Raw genomic sequence first — 27,847 nt, forward strand, 5'->3', positions numbered from 1 at the left:
GGCTCATGCCTGTAATCCTAGCACTTTGTGAGGCCAAGGCAGGAGGATCCCTTGAGCCCAGGAGTTTGAGACCAGACTGGGCAAAATAGCAAGACCCCACCTCTTAAAAAAAAAAATTTTTTTTTTCAATTAGCTGGGAGTGGTGGCGCACAACTGTGGTCTCAGCTACTCAAGAGGATGGGATGGGAAGATGGCTGGGCCTAGAAGGTAAGTAAGCTGTGGTGCAGCTGCAGTAAGCTGTGGTGATGTCACTGCACTCCAGCCTGGGCAACAGAGTGAAACTCTGTCTCAAGATTAAATAAATAAATAAATAAGATGACAACTATAACCCGGGAGTCTGAAAACCTAACATATGGAAGAGCTATGATCCCTCTCCCCTTATAAAGGAGGCATGGAGCAGGCACAGTGGCTCACATCTGCAACCCCAGAACTGTGGGAGGCAGAGGCAAGAGGATTGCTTGAGCCCAGGAGTTTGAGACCAGCCTGGACAACACATTGAGCCCTATCTCTACAAAAAATAAAGTTTTAAAAAATTATCCTAACCAGGCAGGAGGATTGCTTAAACCCAGGAGTTGGAGGCTACAGTGAGCTATAATCACACCACTGTACTCCAGCGTGGGCAACAGAGGGAGACCCTGTCTCAAAAAAAAAAAAAAAAAAAAAAAACCCACAAAAAGAAAAAAAAAAAGAGAGGAGGCATGAGGCTCAAGAATGTGTATCCTCTCATCATACAGGCAGGAGTTGGAGGGGCAAGAGCTGTTGTCCTGAGTTCCTGGGCAGACGATTGAGAGACTTACTCAGGCCTGCAAGATGGTGAGATGAAAAGTCATCAGGAGAAAAAGAAAAATGATAGGATCCTATGCCTTGGTCCACTCCTGTTCCTCTGCTATGGCTCTCACCCAAGTCCTTTTGGGGATCCTTATGGACATTTGGAGTGCAAGGCCTCACCCGTGGCCCTGGGACTGGCCTTCGTGAGGGCAGCAGCAGCAGCAGCCCTGGCTCTGGCAGAGCCCTGTGGGGCAGGGGTAGTGGAAGGGACACACAGTGATGGACACGCGGCAAATCCCTTTGCACAGAACCCGCTGGGGAGAGCTGCTTGATGGTCTCCCTCACCAAAGAGGGCTGAGCCCAGTTTCTCCCATCTTTATATCTTTGACATCCAAATAGAGGTGCTCAGTAGTGCTTTGAATGAATGAATGAATGAATGAACTCCTACCAGGTTCAGCTTTATTACAGAAAAATGAACATGGCTGGGAGATCACAGAGGATGAAGCAATAAAGCCTTCAAAGCGGTTCAGTATGGCCGAGGCTGTCTCTCTCCTACGTCCCACTCACTGGAGCAGCTGCACGGACCAGAGCTGCAGAGGCCAGGACTCCCATATCTGAGTCTCTTTGGGTAACTCTCCTCTTTAAATAACATGGTTTTACTATTACACAAAGAGTGTGTGCTTATCTGAAATAAAATTAGAAAATTGACATAAGCAAGCAAAAAGAATAATATAAACATCACCTGCAATCCTTCTTCCTGGAGATAACACTACTAACATTTTCATGCCAATTTTCAGATTTCGTGTGTGTGTACATTGCATTAAGTATATGGTATGCCTTAAAAAAACAAACAAAAAAAAACAAGTACGATGGAATCACACGGAACATAATGTTTTGGAACTTGCTTTTTCACTCATTGATATCATGAACATCTGTACTGGTCAAGGCTCTTTCCACTGTAAATGACAGAAACCCAACCCGAACTCGCTTAAGCCACAAAGAGAATGTATCATTTGGGTAATTGGAAAGTTGGGAGCTCGAAGGACATCCTCAGAAGTCCCTCTCCATTCCTCCCGCTTCCTCTGGGCTGGCCTCCCCTCCGGCAGATTCTCCCCTTGTGGTGACTCTTGGCCACCACATCCTCAGAGCCTGGCCATCTCTGCCCAAGCAAAGCTTCTCTTTCCCAACTGTTCAGAAAAAGCCTGAGAGGCCCGCATGCTTGGCTGGGATTGGCATATTGGGGCCTGGGCTGCCTGACTGGCCCGTGTGACTGGGGAATGAGAAGCTGATCTCAGCCCAGGGATCAGGAGCCCACCCTGGGCTGGCGCTGCAGCTGGGGTCAGAGCTTGAGAGGGTATGATTCCCCAAGGAAACTCTGTGCACGGAGAAGGGGAAGAGGCGCAGGACAAGGAGAAACGACAAATTTCTCCTGTAGTATCTTTCCTGTCCACATACACCTCACATCACAGTTTTTATGCCAGCATCGTTTTCCCACCAGTGGAGGACTAAGGCTTATTTCATCAGTCCTCATGGTGCACAGTAGGTTACTTCCAATGTTGCTATTACAAACTGTGTTCTAAAGAACATCTTGATGCTAAATCCCTGCCTATATCCTACAAAAATTCCTAATTACCTTAAATCAGTGCAAAACAGTTCATAAGCTTTACAAGCTACACAGTTTCAAAAGGCAAAACTGCAAAATAAAACTTTCGTTGGTATCAACCCAGGCTGTATTCTCCACCTTGTGCTAGAGAGCACCGTCACTTCTGTATTAAAACAGTGCTGAATATGAAAAGGATTTCTTTACTGTGGGATTATAATTTTATTTTCTTCTGAATACTTTATAAAATGCCAAAAGAATTGTGCTTAATACTGGATTTTTAAAACCCACAAAAGGAAAACACCATGTAGATCTGAATGTGGTTAATTTTGATTTCAAGTTCTGCTTTTCCCCCTGTAATTTCTGTTCCTGTATTTTAAAGGATAAGTAGTCACACTTCTTCATCTCATTCTTCCCGTTCCTATGCTCCCCTCCCCACACCCAATACAATTCTTGGGAAAGGAAAACAACTTCACATCAGGTTGAGATTTCTTCTTTTCCTTTTAGGTACAGGGTCTCGTTCTCTTGTCCAGGCTGGAGTGCAGTGGTGTGATAACAGTCATTGCAGCTTCAAATTCCTGGGCTCAAGCAGGCCTCCTGCCTCTACCCCCAGAGCAGCTAGGACTACTAGCCCACACCACCATGCCCTCTTTTTTTTTTTTTTTTTTGCCCAGGCTGGTTTCGAACTCTTGGCTTCAAGCAATCCCTCTGCCTTGGCCTCCCAAAACACTGGGATTGCAGGCATGAGCCAGCAGACTTGGCCTCAAATTGAGATTTTAATGCAGCATCCTAGGACGCTTTCTATGCTCCACACCTATTTTGAAATGAAACAACAGTTTCCATACAGCCAGCCCATTAAAATAAGGTACTTGTGGTTGGGCTCTGCTGGGATGGATGGAGGTGGGGGAACCTTCACACAGAGGGTGCTTCACCCGACCTTACTGCTATTCATTGAGTGATACCCGAACCCCAAGGGTCTGTTGTATTCGGGGCATATTTGTGGTGTCCCAAAGTGCTTCTTGGGGCTCAGGGTTTGTTAACCCGATGTTTGCGAATTCCTGGGGACTCCTACCGCCGAGCCAGCCATAAAACAAAGTTAAACCAGAGAGTTGCAGAAGAGACAAGGGCAAGAAGCCAGCTCCTGTGGGACAATCACAGCACGCCGTGATCAGGGCATGTTTCCATTATCTCTAAACTCGGGAATGGGTCATGTGAAATTCAGGCGCAGGGCAGGCGGGAGAGCGATCCGGGATGGGCTGGCACGCACTGGGCACTGAATAAGCTTTTGTTCAGTGAACGCAGGAGCCACCGGGCGTGCCGGCTTTCACGGTCCCTCAGCTGTGACAATTCCCCTGGGGCGGCGCCACCTCCCTGTGTCCTGGAGAAAGGCGTTCAGGGAGTGAGAAGCATCCCTGGGTGGGGTGGGGGATGCTGGTGAGAACCAGGGACGCCCTGTGGGCCCAGGGCCAGTCTGCTTTACAGAACGATTGGGATGCGAACACCATGCCTGCTCTCCCAGATGATACTGCGAATCTATAAATACAGATTTAGACACACGTGGTGGACGTGTTCTCCTCCCCGGGGAGACGTTTCCAGAGCAGCTCTTTGTAGCCCTGAAGAGGACGCCGGCGAGTTTTCCAGCCTAGGAGACGGCAGGGGTTTGATTCAGGGGTGCCCGTGGGAAGGAGAGGGCTGGGTCGTCCCAGAACCTCCTGGCTGTCCTCGACCCCCGACTCTCCGCACGCTCCGGATCTCACTCCCGGGAGGGCCCGGAGGAAACCCAAGTTGGGGTGAGACTCAGAGGAGGGCGGTTCTAGAGGAGAGGTAAACGGGTGGGAACAGCGCTGCAGCCCCCGGGGCGAGGGTGTGCTGTGAAAAGCGCGGGGTCAGGGTCACCTGGCAGTCGGTCAGAGAAGAAGGGGGGCAGGCGGGCAATGTGACAATTGAAGATATGTAGTCGGAGGAATCAGTACCCAAAGAGAAAAGGGATTGAATCTACCCGGATTTTGTTTAAGTGGGGAGCTGGTCTTCTTGGGGAAAAAAGTGCAAAAAAAAAAAAGTGGGGAGGGTGGAGCAGGGGATGCGGCGAGTGGACCCCCAACCAGTGCTCGGGCTCGCGGGGAGTTGCTGCTGGACGCCCTCCCCGCACCTCCGCCCCAGGCGCGGGGCCTGCCCCAACCCTCACTCGGCCCCTCCCCTGTGCCCCCTCCCCGCCGCGCGGGCCTGAGCAGCGGAGCCGCGACGCGAGTGCAGAACTAGGGGCGCGGGCGGCCGCGGGGCCGGGGCGCGGGCCGGGCTGGCCATGGCGCGGGCGGCGGGCGCGCGGGGCCGGGCGGGTTGGTGCGGGCGGCGCGGGCGCTGCGGGCGCTGCGGGCGGGGCGCGCTCCTCGCCTTCGCCGCGTGGACCGCGGGCTGGGTGCTGGCGGCCGCACTGCTGCTCCGCGCGCACTCGGGTGTCCTCTCCGAGCGCTGCACCAACGAGAAGAGCCGGCGCATCCTGGCCGCGCTGGTAAGTCCCGCCGCCGCTCTGCCCCGCGCCGCGCGTCCCGGGAGGGGGGATCGCACCCGTCCCCGAGTCCCAGCCTTCCCCGGGGACTTGGGTGGCACCCGCCGGGGGCGTGGGGTCCCGACACCTGCGTGGAATGCCAGAGGCGCACGCCCTGGTCCCCCGAATGGGGAAGCAGCCGGGAATGCTCTGTGGGCTAGCTGGGGTGTCTCTCCCCTTTTCGCCAGAATTTGCCCTTTGTCCCCAGACAGCCTTTCCGTCCTACTCTCGCCACTCCTGAGCCCGAGCTCCGGAAGAAAGTTTGCGGGTCTCATACGAGTGTCTAGGTCTGGTCGAGCCTCCGGACAGCCCCTCGGTGCCGGCGTCCGGTGTCAGGCCGCCAGGCTCTGGGCACCAGCCAGTGCGGGGTTCGGGATCAGGGGTGCCACGCCTCTGTCTCTCGGGTCCGCAGCGCTGCAGCCCAGCCTGCGTTCTGTGATTCCACCCTGAACTGCCAGGTCTCCCCCTACCTCGCCAAGCCCATGCGGAGGGCTGGTCGGACCACGGCCCTCCTGCGCTCCAGAGCCCGGGCTCTCCGCGATCGCGGTCTGTGGGAACCGATGCAGCGTGCGCTCTGGAGAGCAGAGCGCGCTGCGAAGGCGGCTTGGACCGGGGGGGATCCTGGATCCTGGGTCCTCGACAGGAGCCTCCTAACCCGGGAGGGCCCGAAAGCTCGCACCCAGCAGCTCCTCAACTGAACCGGAAAATTAGGGCGAGGAAGACACATTTGGCATTTTGCAGACTGCTGCGTGCGCTGGGCTCACATCATGTGAATGAAATACCCACCTTTAGTTGACTGGAAACGTGGCTAGCCGTTCTTTCAGGCGCAAAGGAGACTTGAATAAACGTGGAGTCCCCTAAATCCCAGAAAGGGGAAGATAGTAGCAACAACTCTTACATGACTTCTTAAGCGATTATTCACTTCCTAAAATAGTGACCGTCTAAGCATTTGGTTTGAAAAGTGATCTATTTTCTAAAAACTCTTCAAGAAACACATGGGAAGTTTTCAGTCCAGTTGCTTACATATGGGTGGGCCTTTTGAGATTGTAGATTTTCAAACTGTGAGACCACAAAGGTTTTTAAAGTAAATGATTTTTTAAGTGAGATTGAAATTGTTTTTTTAAAAAGTGAGCCAGGTATACCAACTAAAACAAGTTATGCTCCCTAATTAACTCTGACGCGGGTCATAGTGTCATCGTGAATTGAACATATGTAGGTGAGACACCCATAGATTCTATTGACCCCTTCTAGTGTTACACTTAGGTTTCATCAAGTTTGTTTGTTTGTTTTTAAATGGAGTTTTGCTCTTGTTGTCCAGGCTAAAGTGTAATGGCCTGATCTCGGCTCACCACAACCTCTGCCACCACACCCGGCTAATTTTGTATTATTAGTAGAGACAGTGGTTTCTCCATGTTGGTCAGGCTGGTCTTGAACTCTCGACCTCAGGCGATCTTCCCACCTCAGTCTTCCAAAGTGCTAGGATTACAGGCGTGAACCACCACACTAGGCCAGTTTTATCAAGTGTTAAGTCATAAGAGCTCATTGATTTTTCTTAGGAACCCATAAAAATCCTTTTTATTTATAAATTTTTCCCCCCTGGTTTTCTTTTCTTGTGAAGGGAGTGCTGATAGACTAATTATAGTAAACAAACATTGATGGTTTGGCTAGAGTGGAATACCTATTTGCAAATGTAATATAGTAATCCTTTAGATTAAGATAAAAAAGGAATGCCATTTTTCATTTCTTTACCTTTGGTTAAGTGAGGAAAGGCTTAATAATGGAAATTAAATCGTCCAGCATAATTTAAGTAATTGCTAATCATAACTTTCCCAGCATTCCAGGTCGTAAATTAAAACCAATTCTGTTTAGAGGCTTTACCAATATATCTTCAATGGCAGCCATATGGAATCATTTCTGGTCAGACATAAAGCTGGAGAGATTGGTTCTGCCCCTGAAGGCCCTCAATCTTTCCTACTGCCAAAAGAACGATGGCGGAGGCCACATCCATCTCCCTAGGTGTTGATGTGACGCTGTCTCCGTGAACTGGTTTGTTGGGGAGCAGCTTTTGCCGCAGGCCCTGTTTGAGTTCCTTACTCCTTACACATTCTCAGAACTCTCTCCCCCCGCCCCGTCTGCCTGCCACTTCCTTTTCTACTGTTTTCATCCTGCATATGTTGATGTGAGACCCACACAGTGCCCTGGCTCAAGTTTTACCCAGGACACTCTCCGTTAGGACAGGGTTTAAATACGACCCCAGTCTTCACAATCCCAGCTCTGCCGGGCTGAGTTGCCAAGTGGAGGTTGGCATTGTGTCTTCTGAGGACTTGAACTGAATTGAGCCTCTGTCTCCGCTCCCCTGGCACTTTCCGATTCATTCTGCCTGGCTTTTATCTGTAATAATAAAACTGGTTGTTATTTTCCTGATGGGCCTCCAGACTCTCATTAGCTTTCACTCTGAATACCAAAGCACAGAAGAAACCACTTTGCCAGCTGAGCCGAAGGGAGACTTTCTGGCAGAGCCCAGGGAGTTGTGGTGGATTTCCCGTCCCCTGGTAGCGGGGGTTGCCAGTGTTCCCAGGCTCCCGCCTGGCAGGGGGCACTGCTGGCCTGCCAGGGGTGAGCCCACCTGTAGGATAAAGGAATCAGAGGAAAAAGCTTAGGGGCGAGTCAGAGTCAGGGGATAGGGATCAGAGGTCTCCATGTTCTCCCCAAGCCCACACTCCACCTCCCCAGGGAGGTTCCACTCTAGCCAACCACATCCCACTGACAAGTTTCTAGAAGAGCCAACCTGAATTGTTCCAAGGGAATTGAGCCCCGGGTCTTCCAGCTCAGATTTTCCTGGTCAGACTCTAGGGCTCTTCTTAATGGCGGCTTGAAGAGGAACAACACACCGTAATCAAGAAATAGGTGCACTCAGGTCTCCGGAGACCCGCTTTTCCAGTGGGCTGTGTCAGCAGGCCCAGCCAGCTGGGGGGCTAGCTTGGTGCTGGATCATTGATACGCCTGGCTTCTCATTCATTCTGCAGGCTGAGCCCTTCACACAGAGGCAAAAGATGTGGGCTGCTGTCTGTTGACTCTTCCTCTGGGAAGGCACTGTGTGAATCATCATGGGGCTTATTTCACTGAATTCCCTCGACAACCTCTATGAAGTATTTGCTTTTAGTATCCCCATTTCACAGATGGCAAAACTGAGCCCCTGGGAGGTGAAGTAACTTGCCCTGCTTCACACAGTTAATATGGTGAGGCACCAGGACATGACTCTGTGTAGTCTGATGGTAGCAAGGACATGACGGTAAGCGGCTTCTCTAATAATGGAAACCCTACGTAACACCTCGTATACTTAACCCTTCCATAGCAAATCATTTTCAAAGCATGTCAAAGATATTCCCACAGACTGTTATCCTGAAGGCTTAACTGCCTTTTGGCTAGTTAGGTCTTGATGGAATTTCATGTAGTTGTCTACATTAGAGCTTCGTTTTTAATAGGGCAGGCTTATCTTTCTTTGCCTCTGCGATAGAAACTGTCGAGGTCCCAACGGGACTACAGCATCCACGGCACATACCCAGAGAGATTTCTCAGCAGTGAATGACTCTGCCCGAATGCTCGGCCACATTCCTAAAGTAGAGAGGGGTTACACAGTGGACGAGCTAACTGCGCTGAGATTCTGCAAAGCGCAGCATGGCTGCTTCGGAAAGAATACCACTGTCAAGTGTGAGTGTTGCTAAACTGCATAGGAGCTTAATGCTCCTTAAAAACAAACACACAAAAGAAAACCCAGCCCTCAGACATGACCTCTGGGACCTTATCAACAGTTTTTCTAGACTAGAGTGGACAGGTTTTGTTTCTGCCTGAGAACCACGACATAGAAAGATACTAAGCAATGATTGCAAAGAGTGCTTCTTACAAAAGCTAGGACTGATTTGATGGGAATGTGAATCTGTGTGGATATTTTCACATCCATGAGAAGCACAAATCCACCGCAAATGGAATTAATTTTAAAAGCACGCCAGAGTTAGCTGCAATGAGACTAACTTGTTTTTTCAGTTTATTTCCAACTCCAATACCTGTGGATTATATATACACACACATTTGGGTACAAAAAATGTACCTGTCTTTAAGCTGGCCTTAGGAACTCCTCCTATGCACAGAGGAGTCTGAGAAAGACTACCTTTTAAAATAGACCTGTATAAACTACTTCTATTGAGTTTAAAAACCAAAAAACCCAGCTACTTCAACAGGACATGCTGCTAATAACATAATTCTACTATTATCTTTAAGATGATGAAAATTTTGGGGGTTTTCCTTTGTTTTCTTGAGACAGGGTGGCTCACTGCAGCCTCTACCTCCCAGGCTCAAGTAATCCTCCTGTCTCAGTCTCCCAAGTCGCTGGGACTATAAGTGTGGCCCAGCTAATTTTTTTTTTAATTTTTGCAGAGGCAGGGGTCTTGCCATGTTGCCCACCCAGGCTGGCCCTGAATTCCTGGGCTCAAGTGATCCTTCTGCCTCAGCCTCCCAAACTGCTGGGATTACAGGCATGATCCACTGTGCCTGGCCTGATAAAAATTTTAAATTCAAACTTGCAATTTGTACATTAGGTTGACTGTTTTTTTTTAAAGGCTGGATGAAATCTTTTTCTGTGCTTAGCAGGCCCAGACATGCAGACCAATGCTGCAGACTTAGACGTTAACACTGGTAAGCCATGGGAGACAAATTTTGCATTCTACATAAGAAGAGTAGGAACTGAAACGCCGAAAATACTTCATTGTAAAGGGTATCAAGGAACATCTGTGCCATAACCACACTTGTATACAGACGGTCCCTGACTTATGATGATTTCACTTACGATTTTTCAACTTTATGATGTGGTGAAAGTGAGATGCATTCAGTGGGAACTCACTTTGAGGATCCATACAACCATTCTGTTTTTCACTTTCAGAGCAGTATTCAATATATTACATGAGAACGTCAACACTGTATTTTACATTGGCTTTGTTTGAGATGATTTTGCCCTGCCATTGGCTGCTGTAAGTGTTCTGAGCACGTTGAAGGTAGGCTGGGCTAAGTGGTGATGCTCAGTGGGTTAGGGGTATGAAACCCGTTTTCAACTTACTCTGGGGTTGTTGGGACATCACCCATTGTAAGTTGAGGAAGAGCTGTGTGCGTTTTTGAGCATGCGTCGCTGTAATGTAAATGTTTTCTTAGGACAAGCGCGGTGACCGGGATACTGAAAAGTTAGGTTACAAACCCAAGACCTTACCTGTAGAAGCTGGCAGGTCTGGTTAAGGCTTTCGTCACCTCCTGCACTTTCTGCCCTTTCTGATACCCAGTGTCGCAGCAAGAAGCAGGCGCCAGGGAGGCAGGCTTAGAAGTCAATGTTCTGATCTTCAGAAAAACAGCCAAAATGAATGTTTCCTTCCAAAACCCATAGGGTGGATGCCAAATTCAACAGTTACACCATTGTTCTGAATGTCTCACAACTCCTGTTTGGAATTGCCCTCCAAATTCACAGGGGCAAATCTCTTATAGATTTGTATTTCATGGATAAGGCACAGTTTGTATTAAACACGGTGCTGTGGGGACCTGACCCAGTGACGCTCTCACATGGCCATGATTTACTGAGTGCTGGGGTAGGGGAGGAAGACAAGAATTCCACTTAGGGATGGGGCTGGCTCCCAGGCAAATGTTGATTTGGCCAGGCTGGGTAGGAAGCATGTAAGTCCAATGGAGACACCTGGACGGCATTTCACATAGAGCAGCCCAGCCTGTCAGTAGGTGCTTGCTTCACTGGCCCTCTCCTCCCAGGGGCCGTTTCTGGGTCTCTGAACACACAGGGTTACTTTGAAACTCGGGGCCTTTGTACAAGTTCTTCTCTGTGACTCAGCTGGCCTCTCCCTTGCCTGCTAAGGCAGATTTCTAACTCTTCTTTCAAAATTGAGCTCAGAGGCACCTCCCCCAGGAAAAAGACGCCCTGGCCCCCCACCCTTTCCTAACCAGGACTGGAGAGGGGACTAGCCTTGAGCGAGCCATCTTAGGCCAGGCACTGTGTTAGGACTGTCTCCCTGTGACCTTGTTTGACTCCATGACACGGCACCATTGTCCTCATTTTCCAGACTCGGAAGCGAGTCACACAGCAAGCCGGGGGCAGAACCCAGAGGCAGACCCAATCTGTGCCAAGCTTAGCCTCACTGTGGCCCTGCCCTGTCACTCTAATGTTATTTAGGAATTTCGAAGGCTGTCCCCTCTGCTCCACGAACTCCGGAGTCTGGCGGCTGTGGCCAGATGGTGGCCCGTCCAGGCTCAGGCACAGCTGGGAAAGCTGGCGCTGGTGATTTGGGGGTGGCCAGTCCCAATCCCAGTGCAGCCAAGAGGAGGTGGCTTCTTGGCCGGCAGGTGTCTTTCATGGCTAGTGGCTATGGTGGCCACAGTTCAGATGACAGGGGTGAGGGCCCTGGCAGTCACAGTGGGCACGCTCCTCACTCTGCTTATCACAGGCTAATAGAAAACAGGGCCCTGTGTCTCTCTGACACCTTCTCTCCTGAGCCTCCTCTCTCGGTTGCAACCAGGACCACGTCTCCCCGCCCTCCCCTCCTCAGCACTGCAGGACTCTGAAGCTCCCAGCTCAGGGTCACACCTCTGGCTACACTGGATCCTATTCTGTGCTTTTCTTTCTTTTTCAATGGTTCTCTACTCTATGCAAAAGTACTTTTCATTAAATATGTGAGAACACTGTAAAATTTTATGGGAGTGAATCAAACTATTTTGGGTATCATACTTACAGAAGCTTTTTTTTTTTAATTTAAAAGGAGAACAGGAAATAATGTTTTGTTTGTTTGTTTTTTGTTTTTGTTTTGCACTTTCTTATCAGATTTATAGAGACATGAAACTCTGTAAATACCAGATCTAGTAGGGGACAAACCCCAACAAAACAGCCCTTGCTGCTTCTGCCATCTATATCTTCTTGCTCATGGTGGCCTCAGTTCCTTATCACTCGTCCTCACCTCACCTCTCAGGGCTCTCCTGAAAGGTCTCAGAGGAGCTTGACCGGCTGCTGTGTTCTTCCAAAGGGCGATGTGGAGGTGATGGCAAGCAAAGCATGCTGTGCGTGAAGGGTCTGGATCCTCCCATGTGCCTTTCATGATCCGGTCCCTGGGAAAGAGTGACCAGGGTTAAAGCCAAAGAATGACATTTAACCAAGACTCTGTTCAGTTCAGTTCCAAGATGAACACAGGAGGTGCATAACTCCAAAGGTGTTTAAAGCAGCTGGTGAGTGTATGTTCATACAACTTCCTTACGGGTGTGGGTTTCCAAAGACACAAAGTCAGCCCCAGGCAAATAGGGTGGTGTCCCTAGCTCCAGGGCCAGGTTTGTGAGTTTCTGTCTATAGGTCTCTCTCGCTTGCATCATTGTGTTAGCCAAGCAAGACCCCCCTCGCCCCCACCCAATGCATTATACAGAGATCTAAATTGCAGTGGCTGGCAGGATCCCCCCTCCCCCAGCAGGAAGCCAGGGAGGCAGTCAGACAGCTTGGCTTTGGCCTTTCAGGCTGTTGTACTACCTGAAATAGTCCTGAAAAATATCTAGATATTTCTTTTAAGCACTGGGAGTGTTTCTTTTCAATAAGCGCTTTGAACGATTAGCCCGCAGTGTTTATAAAGGCCCCCAGTCCCTCTCTTATCTATGGTTTGGGGCCAGGTGTGTCTCAAAATTCAAATCTTGTTGAATGTTAGAAAGATCATATACTACCTTATATTTTGCATATGAGGCAGTGCCAGTAATGAAGTTAATAATTCTGCAGCAAAATGGATGTGAATTCACACCAAGTCAAACACATATAGATACAAATAGGCTCGTAACTTTTCAGCCGGGTTTTGACGCCACGTAAGGTCAAATGAGTCATCAAAAACTTGTAAGTTTTCAGAGGTTTTTTGATTTTGGATTTTTTTTTTTTTTTTTTTTTTTTTTTTTTTTTTTTTTTGAGACAGAGTCTTGCTCTGTTGCCCAGGCTGGAGTACAGTGGCACAATTTCAGCTCACCCCAACCTGTGCCTCCCGGGTTCGAGTGATTCTCCTGCCTCAGCCTCCCTAGTAGCTGGGACTACAGGCATGTACCACCACACCCGGCTAATTTTTGTATTTTTAGTAGAGAAGGGGTTTCGCCATGTTGGCCAGGCTGGTCTCGAACTCCTGGCCTCAAGTGATCTGCCTGCCTTGGCTTCCCAAAGTGCGGGGGTTACAAGGGTGAGCCACCATGCTCCTGATTTTGGAATTATTTATACGTCTAGACACTAGAGGTCCAGCTTTTGACCTCAAGGAGCTGCTTGTAATCTGCTTGGGATGGGTCAAGTTGATCTACCTGGCCACCTGCGAGGCTGGGCAGTATCCAATTATGAACCCAAGGCTGTTCTCAGGCCTCTCCTGATGCCTGGTACTCATGCATATGCTGTGGCATGCACACACACTTCCCTCTAGGCCAGTACAATCACCATGCAGGGAGGCATGGGGTGCGACGCAGGAAAGGAGTTTGAGGCCCAGAGCAGGTGAGGATGTGGCAGCAAGGTTGGGCCATGGAATCCAAGCTCAGTGGCCCTTGGCCCCATCCTTTGTCCCAGCACCAAAGCTGCCCTTCCACCGCTGAGACTTCAAGGTCCTTTCTCATACATGAAATGGGGTGAGAACAACAGCTTTGGGATTTGGCATTTCTCATGGCCTTAGAGGAACGAGGGTGACTCTGTTGTTTCATGTGCTGTAGAAGTTTCTGGAAGGAAGAGAGGCCTTCATTTGCTGACATGGAGGAAGACTCATTTGTTGGGGAAACAGGTGGGATTAGGAAATATACTCAACCCCTAATAAAAGTGGTCCCATGGTTTAGATTTTCTGAAAAAGAAAAGAGAGAAGAGGATGACAGTCCTCTCCTTCCTTCCATACTTCACTTCTTCCTTCCCTGCCTCTGGCAGGATTATCGGGCTGGATGGGCTTCTCAGGGAATTTGTGGTGTGGTGGGGAAGGTCGCCAGGTCCGCTAGTGGCTCCATCCTAAGGTCTCCTGAAGTTTAGGAGAAACACCCCATCCGGGGACTCGTGGACAGCCTTGCTTGCCGCCCAGATGAAAACACGCCCTACTCTTCCAGAATGTATCCTGCATGGGTCCTCCTTGGTCCCCCTTCTTCTCCAGGTCACCAGCCATGAGCCCTGTGCTCACTCATGTATCCTCCAGAGGCTTCTCCTGTAAACAGCTGCAAACTCCAGCCTGAAAGCTTTACAGGCCACTCCATTTCACGTGGAAAACAGCAAGCTCAAGGAATGTACCTGCAGGAAGGGCCGTTACTGTGGTCCAGCCTGCGGGCAGATAGGGCTCCTGGGGTCCCCTCTGCTGAGACCTGACCTAGCTGCTTAGATGTGAGACTTAGAAGCTCTCCCAGTGACCCTGAAGTGTAGCCAGAGTCGAGAGCTACTGGCCTGGTCCAGCCCTTCACCTGTTGGTTTCCTGGCCTCTGGCTTCCCAGGGCCACTGGGAAGGCCTAACTGTCCTAGACCTAACTGAGTCGTGTAATGACTGTGAGCGGCTCCTTTAACCTTCCCCTGAATTACTGACTGAGTGGCCTCTGCGATCCACAGGACTGAGGTTTCTCTGCACAGTTGGTTTATCACCATCCTGAGGGCAGAGGCCAGGCTGTCCCTTTCCCTAACCCCAGCCGAGAGACGGACGGCACCTGGCCCTCCTCATGGGGACTGACTATTCCCTTCCTTGCAGTGCCAGGACTACCGGGGCGGTGCGCTGGCTGGGGACCTCTGCGAGGACCTGTGTGTGGCGGGAAAGCTGCTGTTCCAACGCTGCCTGCACTATGACAGGGGCAAGAAGGTGCTACAGGCTGACTGGCGCGGCCGGCCCGTGGTCCTCAAGTCCAAGGAGGAGGCCTTCTCCAGCTTCCCGCCCCTCAGCCTGTTGGAAGAGGAGGCAGGGGAGGGTGGCCAGGACATCCCCGAGGCAGAACTCCTCCTGATGGTGGCTGGGGAGGTCAAGAGCGCTCTGGGCCTGGAGTTGTCCAACAGCAGCCTGGGGCCATGGTGGCCGGGCAGGCGGGGCCCGCGCTGGCGGGGACAGCTGGCCAGCTTGTGGGCGCTGCTGCAGCAGGAGGAGTACGTCTACTTCAGCCTGTTGCAGGACCTGAGCCCACACGTGCTGCCTGTGCTGGGCTCCTGTGGCCACTTCTATGCAGTGGAGTTCCTCGCCGCGGGCAGCCCCCACCACAGGGCACTCTTCCCCCTGGACCGGGTCCCAGGTGCCCCTGGGGGTGGCCAGGCCAGGGCCATCAGTGACATCGCGCTCAGCTTCTTGGACATGGTGAACCATTTTGACAGTGACTTTTCCCACCGCCTCCACCTCTGCGACATCAAGCCGGAAAACTTTGCCATCCGGAGCGACTTCACAGTAAGTGGCACAGGGTGGTGTGTTTCTGTGTAGAGAATGGAGCGCTCGGGTCTGGTGGGAAGGAAATGAGAAGGTTTCTGAGCTTGTGTCCTGAGTTAGCAAACTACTATCACTTCTGTAGCCTCAGAGAACTCCCACCTACCAGAACACTTCCTTTCGGGTGTCAGCAAGGAACAGATCCATCTCCAGTGAGAATCTGAATGAACGGAGCCCCCAGTAGGGGGCAGAGGGCTGGGCCAGCTTTGTCCTCCCAGAAGGCTGTTCTGCTTCCTTCACCTAAGCTCTGTGGCTGCTTCGAGCTCACGTAACAGCAACCTCTCTTGCGGGTCTGTTTAACTTGTGCAGAAAACAGTCCATAGGAGGCGAGGAGCTGCCGAGGACGATGCGGGAGGATGGCCTCCTGTGTGGGGACGCTGTTCTCAGGCTGCCCATGCTCTGTGACATCAAGTAACTTTCCCCAGTGCTTTTTGTCTGCAGAGGTTCCAGTCAGTTTCCATTCCATATGTAAAACTTCTAAAGGAACAAATGGGGTTTTAGTGCCTTCCACAAGGGAAAGCCCTGCCCAGGTAGAAATACTTGCCACTGCACCACAGGGCACGTGCATGCTCATCTCCACTCTGGGGCCAGGCGGCTGTGTGAGAACAGTGAGGAGTGGAAGAACAGCAGCAGGAGCCTCAGTGTCTCCGTGTAACACAAACCCCTCTCCCTTCACCCAGCTAGGCGAACACTGATATGTCAGATTAATGCGGCTGTGATCATCCCGGTGCCCTCATGCTGTGCCAGGCGCTGGGACCATCCAACAGGAAGTAGTAATAAGACTGGCAGGGATGTCGTGGCTGCAGGATGGGTTTGGGGAAGGTGGCATGCTCTGCTCCCCCGCCTGCTGTAACAAGTTCATTCTGACGCGGCCAGTGCCGGCAGCAGAATGGCCAGACCAGCTTAGCTCCAGTCACCTGGGTGTGCTGGTCACTGTGGGGCCTGGTTCATGGTGGGGCTGTGCTCTTCAGCATGGTTGCAACATAAAGGGACAAAAAGCAGGCACTGTGACTGCCAGTCATGGCCTCCAAGGCAGGTAGCATAGGAATGGCATGGTCTTCTGAAAGCAGCTGGAAAACTAAATTTGCTGCCAGTGTAATGCCCCCATTCCTGTGAAGGGCATCACACATCTTGCCCTGAGTGCTTTGTCCTAATGCCTCACCTCCTGCTGCCCTGGAGGGGCTGACAAGTCAGCAGTGTCAGGGAAATAGCTAGGAGGTTCTGGGAGGTTCCAGGAGGTCTGTGTGCTGGGCTGGGAGCTCTGGGGGAACTCAGCCCTGCCTGCAATACTCTGAGCATCTCCCAGACACTGTCCCGATATGTGTGTCGGGGGGAATGACCCACAGCCACACTGAGGCCTTGAGGAGGAAGTCAGGGAGTATCCACGCACAACCCACCTCCCCCAGCTCCAGGCAGCTGCGGGCCAGTTCTCGCCACTCAGTCACTCCCTTATTCCTCCAGCAGGTATCAGTGGGCATCAATGAGTGGGACCCAGCAGGTGCTGTAATTGTTGCGGGAACTTCAAGGATATCTGCTTCTTGAAGGAGCAGGGGCTGATGGGGTCTGTGATGCCGAGTGGGCGACATCAGATGCTTTTACCTACACACTTGTTGATTATCCAGTTACTGGTTTGTGGGAACCACCTAAGTTGTGCCTCCAGTATCTTGCACACCATCAGCAGAAAATATTTGTTCAAAGAAATAATGACTGTGCATCGTCAACCTAGCACCAGACTGTATTTTGTCGGCTGGTGCTGCACCACTCAGGGCTCCTACCTCCACTGCAGCCTTGGCCTGGGCAAGAATAGGGAGGGGAGGGCAGGAGGAATCCCCTTCACCAGTCCTGTTCTCCACCCTTCTTGCAGACCCTGAAGTTCAAGGACTTATTTTACCCAAGATTTTACAACTTTTAAGTGAAAACCAGCAGTATCTGCATGACCAGAGAGCTCATTTAGAAATGCAAATTCTCAGACCCCACGTCAGACCTATTGAATCTGAAATGGTGGGGGTGGGAGCCAGCAACCCCTGTCTTCAAAACAAGGCTCCTAGTTGATTCTCATGTGTGCTCAAGTTTGAGAGCTAGTGATCTCAGAGTCCCGGCAGGTGGGTCCTGCCTTTGAGCCCAGGTTGCTGGGCTGCCCTGGCAGAAGGAAGGGGCACCTCCCAGTGGAGGTATAAGAATTGGTCATTCACAGTCGTTCTCTCGTCTGCAGGGCAGGTGCACACTTGCAGATCTTGAGAATGTGTCCAGCGGCTGTAAATGAATAACTAGGAATCTTCATGATCCGAAACTATTGCCAGTCAGTGATCTTTTCCAACAGATGGTATGGCTTCCTACTCCAGGGCCACAGTTTTTGGTGAAGAATGAAATAACTCTCATTCATCTTCCTATTCTGATGCCAGGAGGAAGTTTGAAGAAGATGAGGCAAGTTAGGTAATTTTATGCAGGAAGGACTTCATGATTCTCTTGATATTAAGAAACATGATGTAGGTTTTTTGGTTTTTTTAAAAATACTGTTCTTATTTTAGGTGCATAGGGTTATGTTTATAAGAATTGTAATCCATTCTAAACCCCATACACTAAAAATTAAAAAATAAATCTGGCTCTCCCTGGGAGATGAGAAGGAAACTATCAGAAATGGGAAGGAGAAGTTACAAGAAGCTAAAATTCAAAGTAGGGGCCCAGGGGAGGCTGGGGAGATCGCGAGAAACCATGGAAAGAATAGAAAAGTCGTGTAGCCCCAATAATGAATTATAAAGATGCGAGATTCATTAGCATAGTCCTTATTCACTTTTAGTGTATTAACCAGGGTAAATAATGAAATCAGCTATTTGTTTTGGCTAAATAATGGGATAGGAAAGATTAAAACGAGAAGTTGCTTACGGCGCCTGAATTAGTAATCAGGCAAAACCCCTTAAATAGAGAAAAGGTCTGTCTGTATTGTTTATCTTTATTATTCTCCACATATTTTGAACTCAATTATTCTCCCCTGCTCTGTTTTACTAAATAATCCCCAAGAAACTTCATTGCCTTCTAGCATCAATCCTGAATGAAAAACTAAAACCAAAACCAAAAGGTGCCTCCCAAACTGCGTAGGATTGAAGAGGCAATGACCAGCAAATGAAACCCTTTTTGAAACTCCCAGAGGGAAAAAGAAAGGCTGATATTTCAATGCTGACCTGTGAAGGCTTGTGAAATGCCACTGACTCCATCAAGTTCATCAACTTTCCTAGTGGCTGTGTAATACCTCGAAGCTATAAACGGCTTGATTTGGGCAGATTCCAGGTTTTGTCAGGTTTGAGCTCATCTGTTTTTGTTGTTGCATCCAGGTGGCGGAGGAAGAGCTACATAATTTAGAAGTTATTCTCTCTCTGGTTTTGAAGTCTGTTTGGTTCGATGCCAGGAAGATAAATCTGAAGTTCCAGCGGTCATCAGGTTCTCACGATGACAGTGGAACTCAGGCGTCGCTCCTGTTCAGGGCCTCTGTGTATCAGTCCTAATTCGAGAACTTTGATATTTCCCCCACTTTGTTGTCTGACTGGTCAGTCCGAAACCAGCTGACTCAGGTAACAGACGTGCCATGAAGAGAATGTAGGCACTGCCCACCTCAGTTTCTCCATCACACCTGGAGACCCGCCACTCAAACGAGGATTCCCTGGATTGCTTGTATTCACGGGAATAGATTCGCTGTACCTTACAGCTTTTAGAATCCTGACCTTTGAAGGTCAGAGACCCATGTGGTAAGGCAGCGGAGGGGAAATTCATGTATAAGGCCTCTCAGAGATGCTACTTGCAAAGCTGAGAAAATGACTAAAGACGAAAAGTGATACTTGTGGCGATAGTTCCAAATCCTGGGCTTTCACTGGTGGCTGCAGAGGTCCTTTTTGCAGTTAAAGCCTTCCACTGTAACTATGATAGTCGCCTGTGTAAAAGAAAATGCATGCGGACACTTTAGGGGATCCATCCACTCCCCAGGGCATGGCCGGGGCTTTCCTCTTGGCTCGTGGGAGTTGTGGGATCACCTGTGACCTGGACAGTGGCACCCGCACGAGGTGAACCGAAGTTGTGAACAGTCTCTCTCTCCGTGGAGCCCACCAGTAGTCCTTTGATAGCCCCATGCTGTTTTGATTACAGGTGGTGGCTATTGATGTGGACATGGCCTTTTTTGAACCTAAAATGAGGGAAATCCTTGAGCAAAATTGCACAGACGATGAAGACTGCAATTTCTTTGACTGTTTTTCAAGATGTGATTTACGAGTCAACAAGTGTGGAGCGCAGCGCGTCAACAACAACCTGCAGGTAAGCAGAGGCTGCCGGGGCTGGGGGGAGAGAGGGTGCTGTCTGGCTGTTTCTGCCTGCTGGCACTTCAGATACCCTCAGTGGAGCTCAAGGTCAACCTTTTCAGGCCATCCATCCGGCTCGATGTGGTCAATAAAGGCAGGAGGGTGGGGATGGGACAATCATGTGCTCTTGGTTGCCTACCCCCAGGGTTGTTGGTCAGGCGACCAGGGGCATCTGATGAGGGAGCTCCCCGCAGAGCTGGCTGCTGGGCTTCCTCTTGCCCAGGCTCCACCCCACGTCTCTACAACCTCTCCTAAGCATGGGCACATACACGATGAGAACCCTGAGACTAATCCATCAAAGATAATACTGAGAAGGGTACGAAGCAGTCCCGAGACACTGGCCTAACTAGAGGTTGAACAGAAACTACCATTCAGACAGGCCAGAGGTCAGTACCAGGAGGTGGTTTAGAGAGGAAGAAAGGAGCCGAGTCCAGGAGACCAGCCACAAATGGAATACACACAGGGTTCAGGCAGTCAGAGCTGGTGGGTCTCAGGTTCCCCAGCTGGGGCTGGAGCATCTCCCCTCTTTTGGCAGAAGCTGTCTCTTTCTGCCCTCACTTGGGGCTTCCAGGTGACGGCGGAGACATCTGGGCCCACAGGCACTGATCATACACGGAGGAGGCCCCGCAGTGTCTAGGCAGACCTCCCCTATGGCCTGGTTGCATGCAATGGCCTACGAGGCTCTGGATCCATACAATCCAGCCCACTCCCCTAGAGGGCCCTCCACCGTAGCTTGTCCTCCTCATTCCTTAAACCTGAAAGGCCAATGTGAGGCCACTGCAGACCCAAAAAGCAGGCGAGGTAGGAGCAGGAGAGAGAGGAGAGAGGAGCCCCGTGTGGTGCGCATCAGCCGTGATGGGGGATGATTTGGGAAGGCAGGGACAGGTCTGCTGTTAACCTAGTGGTCCCAACCAAGCCAAACGAACACCTCAACTCCACCATCTCAGAGTCTACACAGACCTTTTAGGCCAAAGAATCACTGAGCATTTCCCTTTCAGGAAGCCTAGGAATGTAGCGGCCTCCAGAGGCGTCTCCATCCCAGCCTCTTTAATGTGGACTCACACCCTTGGTGAGGTCCGTCATGAAATCATTCTTCTTGAGCTGTGGGAAGAAGATAATTTTCACCTGAGCGTCCACCACCTTGCGATCCTAACCCACAAAATGGGAACACAAATGCCTGCTCTTTGCGATGTAATGAGAGGCTGAGTTTACACCCTTTCTGTAGAAAGGGCTCTTACCAATTCATCAAGGGGCAAGAGGAACACAAAGAAAATTGGCAGAACAGGCACCAAACACACAAACGATGAAATCTAAATGGCCAAACAACTTGGACAAACCGTTTTTTTTTTTTTTTTTTTTTTTTTAAGACAAAGTTTTGCTCTCGTTGCCCAGGCTAGAGTGCAGTGGTGCAATCTTGGCTCACTGCAACCTCTACTTTCTGGTTTCAAGAGATTCTCCTGCCTCAGCCTCCGGAGTAGCTGGGATTACAGGCGCCCACCACCACACCCAGCTAATTTTTTTGTATTTTTAGTAGAGACGGGCTTTCACGATGTTGGTCAGGATGAACTGCTGACCTCGTGATCCATCCGCCTCGGCCTCCCAAAGTGCTGGGATTCCAGGCGTGAGCCATCGCGCCGGATGGAAAAACATTTTATCTTACCATTCAAAGACATTCAGATTAAAATCCAATGATTGTAAATTTCACTTACCTATTGGGAGTAGTTATTTAAATGCTATTAATTAACAGTTGAGGCTTCAGGGAAATAGAAAAGTGTCTATATTGTTAACGTGATTGTGAATTACTTCTCTCTTGAGGGGTCGTGGCTGTTAGACATAGCCATGCTCTTTGGCTGAGCAATTTTATTTGTGCACATATCTGATTATTGACTTTGAATAAAGTCCTGAAAATGAAATTACATTTTCTTTAAGGATATGAGAAAATATGAAGCATTATTAGGTGAAAAAAATGCAGGTTACAAATTAATATTTACAATACTATTCCATTTCTGTTAAATAGTATATAATCCCTTATATACCAAAATGTCAAAAGCAAGTATTTCTGGAAGGTAGGATTACAATTTTCTTTATTTTATATTTTCTTGGTTTTTTACTTTTTATTTCTATTTTATTTTATTTTAGAGACAGGGTCTTGCTTCATCACCCAGGCTAGAGTGCAGTGGCGCAACCATAGCTCACCGCAGCCTCAAACTCCTGGGCTCAAGGGATCCTCTCACCTCAGCCTCCCAAATAAACAGGACTACAGGTGCAAGCCACCACACCTAGCTAATTTTTTAATTTACTTTTTGCAGAGACATGGTTTCACTATGTTGCCCAGGCTGGTCTCAAACTTCTGGCCTCAAGTGATCCTCCCATCTTGGCCTCCCAAAATTCTAATTCCCAAAATTACAGGTTTGAGCTACCAAAATTCTGGGATTACAGGCTTGAGCTACCACACCCAGCCTTAATATTCTGCATTTTCAACCCAAATTACCCCCAAAATTCTTGCTCTATATAAATTTACAAATCAATGAAATGGAATAAAAACTATCTCAGAAATAGACTAATGAAATACAAATATTTAGCCTCTGATAAAGGGGGCCTTGTAGACCAGAGCAGGGAGAGCTGGGTTGCACAGTGAACGGTGCTGGTGAACTGGCTGCCGGGCATGACAAACACCAAGGTAGCTCCCTCCTCCTGACCTCAGACTAGATTCCAGATGGCTCAGATACTTACACATAAAAAGAAGAAATCCTTAAGGTACCAGAAAAAGCTGGGAGAGTTTCAAATACTAGTATAGAGAAGGCCTTTGTAAGTATGAAACGAAGCCAAAGAGGAACAGTTCACAAATTTAATTATCTTTCGGAAAAAACAACCACAACAACAAACAAACCCATGTTGGCAAAAACAAAATTACAAAAAAAAAAAAAAAAAAAAAAAAGAGCAAATTTAAAAGTTAAATGAGAATATTTGTAAAACATTTGGAGTTCTTCTTATAGACCAGGAATGTAGAGGGTGGAAGGGGGCTTATCCCCGGCTGCTGGAGCTCATTCCCCCCAGGACTGGCTTTGCCAAGGGGAGACCCACTTTCCAGGGGCAGCATCTAGTGACTGGTTAAAGAGGGTGGGCCCGACACCAGGCCCCCTGTGCCTCACTAAGGGACAACTCTACAGGGACCCCCCCAGCCCCACACATTTACTTCTTGCTTAGTTCCATGGAGTGTGCTTCCCAAGGACAGACCTCAAAGAATCCCTGTGTGCAAACCTCCGTCTTCGAGTCTACTTCTGGGGAACCAACCTAAAGCAAGGGCGATGTCCTTAAGATATAAAGAGCATCTACAAATGAACACAACAAAGGCCAAAAATATAAACTTGACCATTCATTGGAAAGGAAGCACACATAACTCTCAAACTAAGAAAGATGCAAATTAAACCATTTTCACCCATCTGTTGGCAAAATGAATCTGTGACATTTGTGTTGGAGTGGCTAAGGGAGGATGAGCAGTCTTGGATACATTGCTGGGGAGTGTAAATGAGAAGAAATCTTACGGAGTCAATTTAACGTATCTATCAAAACAAAAAATGCACATGCCCTTTGACCCAGAAATCCTATTTCTAGAAACATAGTCACATGCACAAAATGCAATAGCATATATCTGCAAGACATTTATTGCAGCATTGTTCATAATAGCAAAAGTTATTATGCAACCGCAATTCCATCTGTAGGGAGCTAGTGAAATAACTTATGACACACGCACACATTTCAGAAGTAGCCATTAAATCACATGGAATATCCTCATCAGAACTGATTTGGAGGGAATGGCTGGGTGCGGTGGCTCATGCCTGTAGTCCCAGCACTTTGGGAGGCCAGGGTGGGTGAATCACTTGAGTCCTGGAGTTCAAGAACAGCCTGGGCAACATGGCAAAACCCTGTCTCTACAAAAAATACAAAAACTAGCCAGGCATGGTGGTATATGCCCTTGTAGTCCCAGCTACTCAGGAGGCTGAGGTAGGAGGATCGCTTGAACAAAGGAGGTCAAAGTTGTAGTGAGCCAAGATGGCACCACTGTACTCCAGCCTGAGGGACAGAGTGAGAGCCTGTCTCAAAAAGAAAAATCAATTTGGAGGGATCTCCCTCATATAAACAGGGGTGGAAGATTGAGAACAGTGTGTATAATATATTACCTATGTGTGAAATAAAAGAAAAAGGAAATGTGTATGTCAAAGAATGTCTCATTCTCAGAGTGGGAGCTGAGCGTCGGGGTGAGGTGGAACCTGAGATCGCAGTCTAGCCTTAAGAACATTTTAAATTTTGCACATGAAAATGTATTCTCTATTAAAAAAAAAAAAAAAGCCATAATTAGGTTTTGAAAAGAATCCTTGCCTTTGCAGGGATTGTGAAATAGAAGTTGAAGGTTTTTGTCCTCTGTGAAGCAGCGGCTCTTTACAATGGAGGCGTTTGTTAATGGAGTCTGATATAAAATGTGATATAGAGTAATAAAGCATGATGCACCATGCAGCTGGCAGGTCATTTCTCCCAATGTGGGGGATGCTGTCAGAGCTGTAAAACAAACAAGATGTTTACAGGGAGAAATTTCCAGGATCCTCAGCATCACTGAATTTCATACCTGATAAGAATTAAAGAGAGTGTCTAATTTTTACCTCTGCTCCTAGAATAACACATTTCACAGAGCCTTCAAAGATCCTTATGCCTGCAGCCTTTTCTGTCAAATATACCTTTGTTTCATGAGCCTTAAAGTGCTACACAGGCAGTCACACAAGTTCACACACTTCTCCCTCATGCACTGTTTGGCCCCCTGGACGACCCGGTCAGATGGTCAATGTGGTCACTAGGACTGGCTTGTGGATAAGAAATCTCATCTCCAGGTGGTGACAGCAAAGCTGACTTCCCTCAGGTCTGCAAAGGACCAGCTCCTTCTGCAGCAGTGACTGTGACTTTTGCTTCCCTTCCTCCCTAGAAATGTGTCCAGTCCTTTTACAGTGTCACCCAGAGCTTCGTCCATCTGCTAGGGGGCTAGAAAGGGAAGTTTCTGCCTCACACAGACGTTGGCTTCTCCTCTCGGAGGCATCGCTTGTTCATGGTGCTGAAGGGTTTAAGGGGCAGAAGTGAATGCATGTTTCCAAATCGGATGGTCTCTGGAGTGTGCTCCCTGAAGGACGGGGGTGGGGGTGGGAGAGAAGCCGAGATCTGTTTCAGAACCAATCCTGGGCTTGGGAAGCTTTCAGGAGGATTTGCTGCCCTAAATTAACTGCCCACCTTCTTTCCCTCAGGTCATCTGTGATAAAATATTTCGCCATTGGTTTTCGGCACCTCTCAAGAGTTCTGCGGTCTCTTTTCAGCTTCAGCTGCAGTTACAGGAGGCGGTGCAGGAATGTGCAGACCCTGGGGTCCCCAGCGGGAACGCCGGGAGAGACGCCCCCAGCGTGTTCTGGAAGCTTCGCCGACTCCTCCAAGCCACACTGAGGGAGTTGCAGGAGGCAGAGAAGTAGCCACTCTCTGGCCTTCAATATACTCACACAGGAAAAGTGACCTTTGCTGGATTTCTTCTGCCATTGTTTGAAAGATGAGCCATTTCCCCTGTGCAAATGAGTGTTGTCTGGGGTGCTGTTCTGGCCTCCACAGTGTGGAGTGGCAAGTGCTGCTGCCAGAGACGATGCCTCCCTCGCTCTGGTCCCACCCTGGCCTCTGATCTGTCGCCTTGTGTAAAATGAGGGAGGAGGTACAGACCTCCCTTCAGGAGGGCCCTCAGTCAGAAGACACAAACCTGTGTGCCATTATTCTCTGCAGAGAGCACTCGTACCTGGTTATCCCAGCAAGTTCCAGCTGTTCTTTCCTGTAAATCGTTACATTAAAAAGTGTGTGCGTGCATGCAAATGAATGTGTATGCCTGTGTCTGGGTGCAAATGAGCATTGAGCATGTATGAGTGTGCCCGTGAGTGTCTGCATGTGTATGAGTGTGCACAGGTAAGTGTGCTCATGAGGCGTATGAGTATGCCTGAGTGTGAATGTGTCGAAGAGTGTGAATGAGTGTGTGCACATGAGTGCACAGGAGTCAGCATGTGTATGCAAGTGTGGGTGTGTGTATGTGATTGTGTGAGTGTGGGCAGGTGAGTGTGTTGGGAATGTGGGTTGGGGTGGGGAGTGGTGCTTTCTCTAGTGTGTCCTTCAGAACAGCTTGCCTACCAAGCAAAGAAGTGTGACCTTTCTTTTGGAATTAAATACAATGAAAAGAAAATAAATTGCATCCTTAGGGAATGTAATTTGCATTGGAGAGCGTGTGTAATGGCAGCTAATAGTATTTTTCATTTTGTGGAATCTACCAAGGTTATGGATGGGGTTTTAGGGAGCCTCGTATTGCAATGCACCTTCCCCTGGGCAGGGACTTGTAGGTTGGCTTGATGCAGCATTGTCTTCACCTCCAGCAAAAATCTACAGTAGAACAAATGCTGAGGTCAGCATTGACTCCAGGCAGGACCAGAGACCAGCACCTTTCTTTTGATGGACTGAGGACCAAGTGATAGGCATCAAGTCATACTGCGGCATGATATGCTCATCAGTGGTGATCCCAAGGAGGCTTTTCCAGCAAAAGACAGACAGGGGGACGGGCCACGTGGAGCCAGTGAGCTTTCACTTAAAGGGACCTGGCTTCTACCCATACCTGTGACCCATGAGTGCTCAACAAACCAACGGGTCACCCCTTTACAGAAATCCCATGAAAAGGGAAATCGAGAAAGATGAGAGAATCAGGAAGTCACGTTGGCAGTTTACACATTAAAGAAGACAAATTGATGTCGTGAAAGTCACAAATTGACACATTCCAAATGATCTCTTATCCTGGCCTGCAGCCCCTTTCTAAACCAGAGAAATGGGAGTGCCTTCTTCCAGACTTTGGGGTCCCATTTACTGACTCTGCCCCTCAGGGCACGCTGAGAAATGTTGTGTGAAGGACTAGGATGATCAGAGGCCCCCAGCTCTAAATTCTGTCTTCCCCAAAGACCTGTGGGAAGGCCCACTGCCAGCTGCTATTCTTACCCGTCACCACTGGGGATCTTCCAAATGACACTGAGATCCACAGAGGGCCTCCTCATCATGGACATGAAGACTCACTTTGCAACTGTATTCTAGCAAGAAGAAAAAAACCCATGTCAGTCACCCTGCGGCACAAGTAAATTAAAACCAAAGTTCGATGGCCAGGCCTAGGACTAGTGGATTCCAAACAAAAGGGCGGGGTTTGGGCTATTGGGCGGAGGCTTCTATTTTCCCCAGAGCTGCGCTGGGTGCGATGCCTTTCTGTGGTGGTCAGGGGCATATTTTGGGCCATGCTCACCTTCTAGGCAGGTTTTCTACAAGCAAAAAGGTTTACAGGAAGATGGGTGTGAGACAGAGGGAGGGAGGGAAGGAGGGAAGCCACCAGGACTTTGCCCTCTGTGCCCTTTAAACAGTGGGGTTTTGCTCTGGGAGGTCAGAGTGGGTCTTTCGTGGGTAGACGCTGGGATGCCACCCATTCATTAGTGGCCTGAGCTCACTGACCAGGCAGCAAAGCCAGCCTGGAAAAGAGAAACAGTTAGTTTTCATTTAAACCAAAATGGAAACAAATGTTTTTGTTTACGATGGGGACAATGCAATATATAATTATCCAAGACGATTGTGGTTTTATTGATGAAAGGGAGCTGTTTTATCTCTTCCCTTTATGTCTGGCTACCCAGTTACACACATACACACACACACCCTTTTCCATTCCTGCCTGGGAATTCCCATTAGGGCAGTGGCTCTTAAACTGTGGTGAAGCTCAGTTTTGTTTTCAATTTTGAAACCTTGCAAAATAATGCTTTTATATAATGTAATAAATTAACACTGTGTATATCAATATTCAGTATTTTGAATATGACCAATGACTTTTTTTCTGGCTGATCTAACTGAGCAACAACCCCTCTCATAGAGGAAAATGTCTCCCTAAATGATTTCTGTGTTTTGTTGTAATAACACATGATAGACAGAACACTCTCAGAGACACGTTGATGGGATCTGAAAAAGATTAGGAAGTAAACTCATCAAGCTTAGGCTATTCCTCTTTAAGTTTTATCCAAATTAAAGCAAATGGTGCTTTATT

At 49.0% G+C, this 27,847-nt stretch overlaps 1 protein-coding gene across 1 annotated transcript; it reads left to right on the plus strand.

Moving 5' to 3' along the window:
- Window positions 1-4,621: 4,621 nt before the first annotated feature.
- On the plus strand, window positions 4,622-27,634 carry DIPK1C (divergent protein kinase domain 1C). The gene is made up of 4 exons (XM_008013772.3): window positions 4,622-4,877; window positions 14,663-15,340; window positions 19,511-19,675; window positions 25,008-27,634. Exons 1-4 carry the CDS (start codon window positions 4,671-4,673, stop codon window positions 25,224-25,226), a joined length of 1,269 nt encoding a protein of 422 aa, XP_008011963.3. The 5' UTR covers window positions 4,622-4,670; the 3' UTR covers window positions 25,227-27,634.
- The last annotated feature ends 213 nt before the right edge of the window (window positions 27,635-27,847 follow it).

The sequence above is a fragment of the Chlorocebus sabaeus genome, chromosome 18 (assembly GCF_047675955.1).
Source record: "Chlorocebus sabaeus isolate Y175 chromosome 18, mChlSab1.0.hap1, whole genome shotgun sequence".
Taxonomy (NCBI): domain Eukaryota; kingdom Metazoa; phylum Chordata; class Mammalia; order Primates; family Cercopithecidae; genus Chlorocebus; species Chlorocebus sabaeus.